This window comes from Olea europaea, chromosome 11, assembly GCF_002742605.1.
Source record: "Olea europaea var. sylvestris chromosome 11, O_europaea_v1, whole genome shotgun sequence".
Taxonomy (NCBI): domain Eukaryota; kingdom Viridiplantae; phylum Streptophyta; class Magnoliopsida; order Lamiales; family Oleaceae; genus Olea; species Olea europaea.
This window is the reverse complement of record NC_036247.1, coordinates 11,479,384-11,491,807: the sequence shown is the minus strand read 5'-3', so window position 1 is coordinate 11,491,807 and position 12,424 is coordinate 11,479,384. Positions and strand designations below refer to the sequence as shown.

General features: G+C 33.2%; 1 protein-coding gene across 1 annotated transcript; it reads left to right on the top strand.

Annotated features, from left to right (window-relative positions):
• Positions 1–1,203: 1,203 nt before the first annotated feature.
• On the top strand, positions 1,204–2,059 carry LOC111404894. The gene has a single exon (XM_023033624.1). It carries the CDS (start codon positions 1,466–1,468, stop codon positions 1,880–1,882), a length of 417 nt encoding a protein of 138 aa, XP_022889392.1. The 5' UTR covers positions 1,204–1,465; the 3' UTR covers positions 1,883–2,059.
• The last annotated feature ends 10,365 nt before the right edge of the window (positions 2,060–12,424 follow it).

The following is a 12,424-nucleotide window of genomic DNA, read 5'->3' as shown; positions in this document are numbered from 1 at the left end:
AGAAAGAAGAAAAAAAATTTGCAAATTCAAATGCAGGCAGGGTGCTGAATGTGATTTGCAGCAACTATGCATGACTTTGCAGCTTGTGATCCAACACTCACATGAGAAAATTACTTTTATTTTTCTTTTTTTTTTAGAAGAATATATTTGTCATTTCACAGCTTTTTATTAATAGATTGGATGAAAATGAATAGAAATTATGGTTTGTGCAATCGAAGGTAATGAAGGATAAAAATGTCAAAAAATTAAAGGTATGGACATTTTTCACAATAATAGTGAAAGGTAAGGATATTATGTACTAATTATCCATTTATTAATTTATTTGGGACTCGTTTACACTTTTTCAAAAAAATTGGAATTCGATTGCACTTTTTTTTTTTAAATTTGGACTATGGTTGCAATTAGCTCATACTTTTTCCTTTTGTTTTATATAAATACAATGGTATATTTTTCGTTTCACAACTTTTAATTGTGAAAATAAATGAAAATAACCTTTTGCGCAACAAAAATGTAGAAATAAAGGTAAAAATGTCAAAAAAAAGAAAGGTAAGGATGTTTTTCACAATAATAGTGAAAGCTAAGGATATTATGTGCTAATTATCCAACTCAATTATATAAATATATAATTAATCGTGATTCTTATTATAAATAAATATTTATTGGCTGATCATTGGACAACATCAAACCCTACATGCCCCTTAAAGAGAGCTCTTCTCTGCTAAAAGCAAAAAATAAAGATCCAAATCATGCAAATTAAATCTCAAGATAGGCTTTTCTTATTGTGAACTTGGGAAAGCGTTTCACGGTATTTTTCGAATTCCTACACCTACCATGCATATACACACTTGGATATTTTTTTGTCCCCACATTCTAATGGTATCACAAAAAGAATTTGTACTTTTTGCTATGAGAATTTACATTGCAAGACTTCATGTTCTTATTAGCATGTGCATATAGGTGTACGGTGTACACACCCCATGAAATAACGATGGATAGAGATGTATAGTGGGTTGGACTGTATTACAAATTAGCTGTAAAATGGCCCAAGCACTAAAGCCTGTGCAGCCTAACATGGCCTATAGATAAAGAACGGTGTCCTGAACCCTCGAAGTGTCGGATTGCCTCGTTTCTAGCCAGACGACCAACTTAACACCCTAGGGTCATGTCATTCAAACAATTGCACTATAAAGTAAAGCTCCTCCATGGAGCTCTTGCATAGGTATTGATGTTCAAAGGAGCAGCGGTAAAGGACATAAAGAATATCTTTATTAAAGTGAAAGCATTTCTTTTTTGAATTCAAGAACCCCTTCTTATACCATTAGATTCTCATTTTTCATAATCAGGAAATTAAATTATTGTCCCTTCCATTTCTTCACTTGAACCCTCCTTTGTCTTCACTCAAAGAACATAACCCTCTAGCCAATTAACTCAAAATCGTCATCAATTTTCAACTTCTTATCTAAAAATGTCACTGCCAGTTGATCAAGTGTATCCTAATACTAACACAAACCAGCCTTCTTCCAATTCAAATGGTTCATTTGGACCTGTTTTCATTGTCTTGGCCGCTGTACTCGTAATATCAGCCATTGCTTGCTTGTTTGGACGGCTGTGCAACAGGAAGCACCACCGCCGTAATAAGGAGCACCACAGCGGCAAGGAGGAGCGTCACCGTGGTAAGGCCAAGCCGGTCCGAGGCCACGACCTTGGCCCTAAAGAATGGGAGTCTAGGCAAAAACCTAATTTCAAAGATGTGGACATAGAATTTGGGTTCGACAAAAGAATCCCTACTGCTAAAGTGGCCGCACATGGAGATCCCAGAGGACCAAAGCCATCTAAAAATGGTGGGTTCAAAGGTCAGGTGAGATATGCTGATAATGTGTAGGATTTGAAGCTGGTTGATACGCAGCATATGGTAAATCTACTTTACTAGACAAATCAGGGGGTCGGGTATACCTGTATTAGCAATTAATTAGTGGTTGGTTTTTCTATCTTGGTTACTATGGATAATATCTTTTTGTAGTATCTATTGAAATCAACGAAATTGAATTAATTCGAGTGAGCTCGTCATTGTTCAATATTTTTAAGTAAATAAGAGTGAGTTATAATTGCATTATCTATCAATAAATATTTTTATCAACTAAAAAAAAACTAAAATAAATTGAAAAGTATCAATTCTTCTTTTTTCGTTTGTCAAAATCGAATCCAGTTTATCGGTTCAATCTAATTCACCGAAATCGATGAAGTTTGCCCACTTTTAATTGTGATTTGCTGTGGTATAGTTTATTGGGAAAAATTCACAAGTCATATATTAATTATGGAGAATTCAAAAACCAGTTTTAGGTATAAATAATGCAAAAATCATATATTAGCTAATTAATTAAAAAAATTTATTAATTAAATATAATAAGGTCACATGTACATAATTATAGATCATAACTTATTTATTGATCACATATTGTCAAATTAATTGGTCATAGATCATTTCGAGGTCACGGATCAAAAGTTTTATAAGTCACAATTTATTTTATTGGTTAGAGATCAAAAAATTATAAGTCAAAGTTTATCTATCGATCACATATTTTAAAATTTGTTAATTACAGATTACTTTTTTAGTAAAAATTTTTTGAGTCAAATAATTTATCACATACACCCAATCCACCACCAATACTTGGTTACAAATCATTGGTCACAAAACACTCCTCATCCCATCCTGTCGTTGCCACAACCAACAATAACAATAACACAACAACACGGCCACCTACATCACCACCACCAACCAGATCTGAACCCACCACACACCACATCTGCACCACAACAAACTGGTCAAACTCCACTGCACACAGGTAGTACTACCACCACACCACCACCGCATCCAACCGCACACTATCACCACCACCACCACTCATATTTGAACCTACCACAACCACCAACGATTATTGGTGTGTAAGACAAACAGCAGGGCACAACTCACTTACAACATCGTTAACACTACTGTGCCCAGGGCTAGATGCCGTTACTCGCAACGGTTCTCTTTCGGTGGTGACATCGTTGCGCAAGAGATTCTCTTCAAGGGATGGCGCCGCTATTGTTGAGAGAGGAGAGGTTAGGGAGAAGAGAAGACGGGTGTTGGGTCTATAACCGCCGATTCCACGTGCACAATAGTTATCTCGGTTGTGGTAGAGAGAAGGAGAAAAGGTAGGACATTATCGACGACGCTCCCAATAATTGAGAGACATCATCGACAGCGATCTCTAACAATAGCTTCCGGTGGTGGTTTGTGAGACCAATTATATGGGGTAGGGGGAGTGGGTAGTGGTTGAGAGTAGAATGAAATAATTAGAGTTCGGAATACCTGATTTGTGAACAATGAAACTTCAGCCTTGATTTTTGAGTTATAATCTTTAAATACCTGCTATTATATAATTTCCATTAGTTTATTTTTGGGTCTCAAGAGTTTGGTTAGGCCCACGGAAGCCAATTATGAGGCCCAGAATACTATCAATTGCAATGAAAAAGATTGGGCTGAAAATTATATGGGCCTTGTAGGCTTCACCCCATACTGGGCTTGGCTCGTGTTTAATTTGTAGATGACTAGACGTATCTCGAGTTTTCAAGGCTAGGTACAAAACACAAGCCCAACACGTGTCAGATCGTACCAGGTAGTGCTCCTGTGAGCCAATAAGTTTAAATTAAAATTTTGTACAAATAAAAAATAAAAAATTAAATGTTCTGGAATTAGGGGTGGAATTCGGACCAAACCTAACTAATTGGAGTTAAACGGGGAAATGTTGATTCGAGTTCAGTTTCAAAAATTACATGGAATCCAATGATTCCATTATCAAAATACGTTTAATGGGTGGTTCCAGTTCTTGAAATACCCAATAGAACCCAACGTCCATCCCTATATTTTTCTGTTAATAGTTTTGTCATGTTTATTAGTTTAAATTAAAGAAATAAAAATAAGTCAAGTAATCAAAATTATTAATGAAGTTATCTTAACTTTTAAAGAAGAACCTTGAAACAACCCATTTAAAACTTACGAAAAAATCAGTTGAATTCTGCCCACATAATTGTTTCCTATTACCCTTTTTTATTTAAAAAACTTTTTATGGTAAAATCGAACCCGATTCGGTTCGCTTTCAATAATTACAAATTTACATGGAACCGAATGGTTCCATTTATAAAATACACAAAAATTTGTAGCTAGTTTCAATTCTTGAAAATATCCGATTTGTACCACCTCATGTCCACCCCTATTTAAATGTGGGATACTTTTACAAATATCCTTTCTTTTGGGGTTATTTTGAAAAATCGTTACAAAAATTGATTAAAAGACAAATACAATAAATTCATTCAATTACACCGTAATTTTTATGGTTGTAAGTTAGAGAAGAGAGGTCGATTAGAAGTTAAAATTTCAGCTCTTTGAAGATCTAAAGCAAACAAATTCAAAATCAGAAGAGGAAATATTGTACAAATCAAGCCCAAACAAGATTAAGGAATGCGTCAACTACCTTTTCTTCTCCAAATCTGCGAATAATCAACTCAAATCTATAGGTTTTTATGTTTATGTTTTTTGATTCAATTAGTTCATATATTGTTTGATTTTAATATTATTGAGATTTTTTTTTATTATAGTGCATATGAAATTTAATATCTGAATGAATAATTTTGAGTTACTGTGCATTAAAATTCAGATTTGCATGAATTAGATTGAATTAATATATATGAAAAATCAAATTAGAATCAATTTAAGTGATGCATGCAAGTTGTTTGTAAAATGAGAATGAAAAAAGTGACATCCTTTGAATTGGATTGAGTTAATATATATGAAAAATCAAGTTTGGATCAATTCAATTAATGCATGCACGGTGTTGTGAAAATGAGATCGAGAAAATGACATTTTCTGTCACTTTTTTTGGAAAAATTTTGCAGTCTATGTTATTTGAATTCATTTGAAGCAATTAAGTAGGTAAAAACATATATGTTTGTGAAAATTTAAATATGAATACAAACTCAAACCTTTCTTTACATTAAAAAGTGATATAATGAAACACTTCGTATTTTTAGTCAAGCTATATGTGCATTTGAGTTGTACATTAACTTTGACATTCGTGTGAGGCGGTATATTTTTAGGGAAAATTTCATGAGTAAGAAATTAAGTGTGACATATTTCAAAATTAAGAAAATAAGTTTCAAACTTCAAAAATCAAATTTTTATTAAAATTTATTTATTATTAAATTAACTAATTAATTAAATAAATTTAAGTCACATACTTATACAATTTGATCACAAATTAACAATTTAATTAGTCACACATTATTTTTTGATCACAAATCAGAAATTTTATGTTATAAATTATTTTACGATCACAATTCAAAAAATTTGTAGATCACAGTTTGTTCATCGATTACAAATAAAAAAAATTAATTAGTCACGGATTAATTTTTAATCACAACTTATTTTTCGATCACAAATTATTAATTTTTTAGATCACGCATTATTCATTGGTCACAATTTATCTTTTTCGTTGGTCACATATTTTTTATTGATCACAGATTAACCAATTTAATGGTCACAGTTAATCAAATAATATGTGACCAACACTTGTGACCACAACCATCGACACAACCACGACCACCAAAACCACCCCTACCACACATCAACCCACCTCACCCCAACCAAAACCATGATTACTGTTAGACCACTACCATCGCCACCACCAGATCTAACATATCCTCTGTCATCATTAGATTCAAACACCACGACCACGAGCATCACCACCATAGCTCCTACAAAAAAAAAAAAAAAAATCCCCAAATCTGCCACCAAGCACTTACCACCACCGCCTATATCATCTCTGCCGTCACCTCCAACAAACTTTCATTTTTAACTTCAAAATTGCTGCTACTCCCACCTCACCACCGACAATCTGCCACCACTACCTCACCACCAACAATCAACAAAAAAACAACAACCACACAACTCTTGCTAAAGCAGATTAGATTTGAATAGGAAGAAATCACCCAAAAAACCTGAAAATCAACCCCCAATTTTTCTCCCGTATCAATACAACATCTGACCATGGGTGGTGCTTTTAACTTCAAAATTGCTGCTACTCCCACCTCACCACCGACAATCTGCCACCACTACCTCACCACCAACAATCAACAAAAAAAAAACAACCACACAACTCTTGCTAAAGCAGATTAGATTTGAATAGGAAGAAATCACCCAAAAAACCTGAAAATCAACCCCCAATTTTTCTCCCGTATCAATACAACATCTGACCATGGGTGGTGTTCCTATTGTAGCAACAGCAACGACGCTGCTTTTCTCTAGTACTAGCTTCACATCTAAGATGGAGCATCGTCGGCGACACTAATGGTGAGTCTTACTCTTTTTCTGCCTTAGCCGGTGACGATCTAAAAGTGGCAAAACATCTTCACATGACTTGTCGCTTGGCCACCACCTTCCCGCGAATTCGCTGCAAGAAGCGTCACACACAGTGTGTGGTTTTGCGCTGTTGATCAACCGATCGGTCGGAATAGAGAGATTTTGGTAGAGAGAGAGAATATGGATAGAAAATTAGGTTTTGGAAGGTGGGGGATGTTTAATTATCAAAAATTTAATTAATTAATTTTTAAATATATTAATTAATAAAAAAATCTGATTTTTGAAAGGCTAAACCTTGTATATGATTTATGAAATGGAATCTCTAAATGTATTAATTTATGTAATTTCCACATATTTTTACACATTGAGCTTCATAACACTAATAATCAATGGCCCAAATGGTGTCAACACTTATATCAAACTTAATGTACATCAAGTATGTACAAGTAGTTTAATCCTTGTATTTTTGCATATGTATTAAGATACTAAAACTTGAAAATGACAATCCTTGTCACTTTTTTTCTGAAAATGTCACGGTCATATCTTATTTGAATTCTTTAAGATCAATGAAAGTGTGTGTGTGAAAATTTCAATATGAATATGAATTCAAATTTTTTTTTTTTTAAGATTAGAAAGTGACATGACCTAACATTTTATTTATTTTTTTGTGCATGAGATAAATTGCTAGAAATTAAAGTGACATGCTCTGTCACTTTTTTTTGTTTTTTATTTTTTTTAAAAGTTTCACATACTATTTCTTTTATATTCTTGTTGGAGATATGGATAAAACTAATATCTTCAATTGTTATGGAGGCAATTGAGAATAAGACAACAAATATAAAAGTAACAAAATGAGTGAAAATGTTATTTTGATAGATTGCACATACAATAACCTTTGTTAAAATGTAAATGTTGTTTTTTGTTTTAAAAAAAAAAAAGGTATCATATTTTTCATAAAAAGTACATATCACGCCACTTTAAATTTGTATTCACGTGGTATGATTAACTCTTAATCTTGTAAAAAGAGAAAAGAAAGACTATTCAACGTAAAGTGACAGAAGTTTAAAAAAGTGATAAAATTAATTTGGGCGCAACTAATACGAGAATTTGTAGTTGTAGTTAATTTTTAAGGGTATTAATCTAATATTTTATTTTTTTAAGGGTAATGATCCTAATTTTCCATTTAAAAGTCTAGACTTAAAAGTTCTATTCAATTAAGATAATATAAGTGTCCATAGATTAGTATAAACTATGGATAAAAGAATCTAAAAATAATCAGCACCTTATCTTTTACCTAGTCTTAAATCCTATTAACCTAAATTAATACATACAATACTTTAATCGAAGATTCGAAATAAATTATAAATATACTTGTTCGAGATTTATATAGGATCATGTAGAAATTTCAAATTTAGTACTTAATTTTAGTAATTTATTGTGTTAATGTACAAAATGATTAAATCCAAATGCAAGCTCAATTCTTTTCATTCTCTCTCTCTCTCTCTCTCTCTCTCTCTCTCTCAATTACACCAAAATAATAATTAAGTTTCTCCTAATTATCTCATCTGCACTCCAAGTAAGAAAAGCAACTTATTTTTGTGTCCAAATTATGATAACATGTCTACAATTAGACTTTTAAATCATTTGAATTTAGAATGAATAAAATTTTAGTTTATTTTTATTTTTAAACATCGTTTTATCTTATGTTCATTAGGAAACATACATTTAGAGAATTAGAAGTCATTTTCACCTTATTGTGTAAAGATAACGCGTGTAATGGTTTCCTCATTGGACTAAGTCAAGTCAACCATTATTAGAGATTTTGCTTGTTAAACACAAATTAAGGTTGTGAAGAAACAATAAAATGAAATACAAAACTTAAAAAAATGCATCATGTTATAATGATATTAGGTATCCATCAACATTCGAGTATTATCTTGAACACGAGATGAAAAAAAAGAGTCTCATTCAATATAAGTTAAAGTTAAAGTAAGTAAACTTCCACTTTACACACACAAAAGGAAAGAAAAAGAAAAAAAGGAAAATGAATTGGTACGCATAATGGAAGTCCCGTTCAAAAGAGTGCCTTGAAAATTAATTATTGAATAATAATCGAAAACAAGTAACTTTTATTTCAAGATATATATGACTAAGTCAAAAATAAAAACTTATAAATAATTTAATTCATTTCCTCAAAATTAGAGCTGTTCAAAAGGAATAAGAATTTTGCTATCTGTATGCGTACAGACCCCTCACAATGTAGGGCTCACGTCGAATTAAAAAATGATGGACTCCCTGTTGTGAGGGACCTTTGCAGTAGTAGAAGTAGGGTTGGACAAATCTCTCGAACCGAATCGAACCCGAACCGAACTGAACCGTACCTAACGGTTATTGTCAAATTATATACCCGAACGGGTATCTGAATTGAGAACCGACGGGTACGATTCGGTTCTCGGTTCTAGACCAAGAACCGAAAAAACGAATAAGATCCGAATCATTCTAATTTTTTTTATATTGAGTAAATAAAATTATTTTAATTTTAATTTTAATTTTTTCTAAACAAATTAATAAATTAAAAATTTCTAAATTCAAATTTTTGGCCTAATAATTTGTTTCATTTCTAATTTTTTAATTTTTGGCCCCATTACCCATTTTATTGTTTCATTTCTTAGCCTAATAAGATCTAATCCACTAAATAACTCTTAACACCTACACTAAAGTGCATGACGTTATCTCGACTCTCGCACTCACTCTCCTAGCTTCGCTGACATTTCAAAACCTATACAATCGTCGGTCGATGCTGCGACCTCCGATCGAAGCTGCGACTTCCGTCGACCGAAACTTTGACCGTAGCAATCATTTGAATAAGGTAGTCTACTAGTCTATGGCATTCCAAAATCATTGAATGTATCATTAGTTGTATTTATATAATATTGTTATAAATGTTAAAAAATTTAATTATAGTACAGAATCAAACGGAACCGAATTGAACTGAACGGAACCGAACCCGAACGGTTCCATAATTATATTTGGACCCGACGATTCCATTTACTAAATACCCGAAAATTTTGGTTCAATTTCGTTCTAAAAAGAATCGAACCGAACCGACCCGCGCCCACCTCTAAGTAGAAGGAATAAAAACATAACCCAAGATGTCACATCAAATATTAATCACATATTTAAAGTAATTAAACATTTCTCATAACTAAACTACTAGGTGTCAATATTTATTCCCGTTATTTTATTTTTATTTTCTAAAGAACACGAAACTTCACTCACAAGAAGTCTCTCTTTGTTAGCTTCATTAATTTGTTTATTGTTTAATTTATTGTTATCTACATAGTTTACATATACGCTATTTTTCTAATCCTTCAGTTTGTTTAATTAACACATCCGTGTGATTTTTCTGACAAGTAATCAATTTTCTCATATTTATAGTATTTTGAAGCATTGAAATTTATTCATATTGAAAACTAAAGATTTGAAATTAGTTCGCCCAAATTTTGGAGACATAAGTTTTGAAGATGTTTTGAAAATCCTCATCTACTAGAGTTAAGGGCACGTGCCCTCATCAAAACATAATCACGTTCATATAACTTGACACAACTCATGATTCTAACCATTATAGTAATATCATAATTTAAGAATAATAGAATTCTTGAAAGCACATATGAGAAAAGAAAACGAGCATACAAATTAAAAGAATAGTCCTCCTAGGATTCGACAAGATATCTAACAACCTGTATTGTCACACCCAAAATTTGATGAGTAGAAAAACTTTGATCAAAGGATTGATATGTCACAAGAAATAGGAGGGCAGCATCTAGTCACGGACTTAACCTATTGATGGTTTGGAACAATCGACTATCGATACTGATGTCACAAATTTTTGACCTTGTCAAACTCGGTTGGAAGTAAAAATGGTTTTGCTTCCACATTTAGGACACATCGAACTTGCCTCCTAAGGGAGCACCTGAACTAAAACGGATCATTACCCTGGCAACGTAGTGTCCCCCAAGTTGAAGGGGGTGCAGCCCAGATCCATCAATTTAAACCTTTCAACAAAACAACTTAGGCTCAAACGCTGAATATTAGTCCATGATGATATTGGCGACCGTCCTCTTCACACCATCAGAATCTCGACAGGATACTTGAGTGATTAATGTATCGGTGCTCGATTTCAAATGATCAACACGAGGGGTAAACAATTATTTTGGATTCTCTTTATCCTATTTATCTATTTTTTATTTGAGAAATACTATGTGTACACATCATGGTGTACATAATGAGTTAAACCCCCCTCAATGTGAGGGGGTCACGAATATATTATTGTAAGTGAGCCTCCCTTCACATGAGGAGAGTGTAATATTATGTGTAAACCATTGTGTAAACACAATACTTCCCTTTTTTATTCAGATCTTAATTAATCACACATTTGAAAATTTTCAACCTTTGCACCCCCTACTTCACCAAGATACCTAGACTAGATTCATCATTTTCTCTGTTTTCAAATCAAATCAATCCGAAAAGTCGAGTAAACGTAGTAGGGCCAAGATATTTCTACTACCACCAACGCCTAAATATATGAAGTGTAATGAATAATAGTTAAAATAAAAAAGACGAAAAATGTTATGTGTATATTCTAGTGTCAACCCTATTACGTGACAAACCTAACCAAATCATTCAGTACTAAAATTCATGAACATTAATTTACGCACGTGGTTTAGTACTAATTACAAACACAAATCAAAAAAACTTTCCAACAAGCTATTTCTTTGCAATTTCCCAGCCAATTCGTAAAACGTGACTCGCAATCCCTTTTCACTTCCTCCCCCTTTCATATTCTTGTTTTCTTCTGCCCCATTCAATTCAACAGCCGCCCACAAAATCAATTGTTTTTATTATTAAACATTTGTTTAATACTAACAGATGTACACCAACACAATAAATAGTTCTTGTTTCTAGACCGAACCTAATTTATCAACCGCCCTCATTCAGCTCATCCTTTCATTCAATTAAATCCCTTCTTCGCATACAAATTCTTCCAAATATGGAGACAAATCTTGAAGAAAACCAAAACTCAGTTCAAGATTTTACAGATATGAGTCACGATTTTTATAGTAAGATGAAGCTTAGTTCATATTCAGACGAGGACGACGAAGAAGACGAGGAGGAGGAATTTTCTTTTACGTGTGGAGTGAATATATCACCAATAGCAGCTGAAGATGCATTCATTAATGGTCAAATCAAGCCTCTTTTTCCATTGTTCAATCAAGATACGAAGATTTTATATGAGGATTTGCCTGTGCGGCCAGCAGTGAATAAGGTTTTTGTTGAAAGGAGAGATGGGATGACGTCATCCTCGTCGGAAAATGACGACGTCAAGGTGGTGGAGGAGGTGTTTTCGCCGGAGGTGTGCACGAAGAGTAACTCAACTGGGTTCTCGAAGACATGGCGTTTCAAGGATTCCATGGGGAGAAGTAACAGTGATGGAAGGGACGCCTTTGTTTTCTTGAGGGATAGCAATACTCCGCCGCCGTCCATGGCGAAGATGGCCACGGCGACTGCGACGGCGAAAGTCAACGGGAAGGTGAAGAACAGTAAGAAGAATAAAACGGCACCGTTGTCGGCACATGAGATGTATTTAAAAAGTAAAGCCAAAGAAGAGGGTCGCCGGAAGTCCTATTTACCTTACCGGACGGGACTAATGGGATTTTTCACTAACTTAAATGGAGGGTTAACAAGAAATGTAAATCCCTTTTGAGTGATAAATGAATTTGTTTATATTTTTTTAGTGCAATTTAATTATTTTCTTACTTTGTTTATAGAAACTACAAGTTTTTCAATATCCACTTTATTTATTTATTTATTATTATTTTTTTTTTTTGGACGAGCCGACTTATTTCGTTTGGTTTCCAACCATCAAAAGCGAAACGAGAACCCAACTTACAAAATGATATGGGCGCATTTAATTTTTAATTCTTATTGAAAAGAGGTTCGCTTAACATTTTTCCTTTTTTTTTTTTT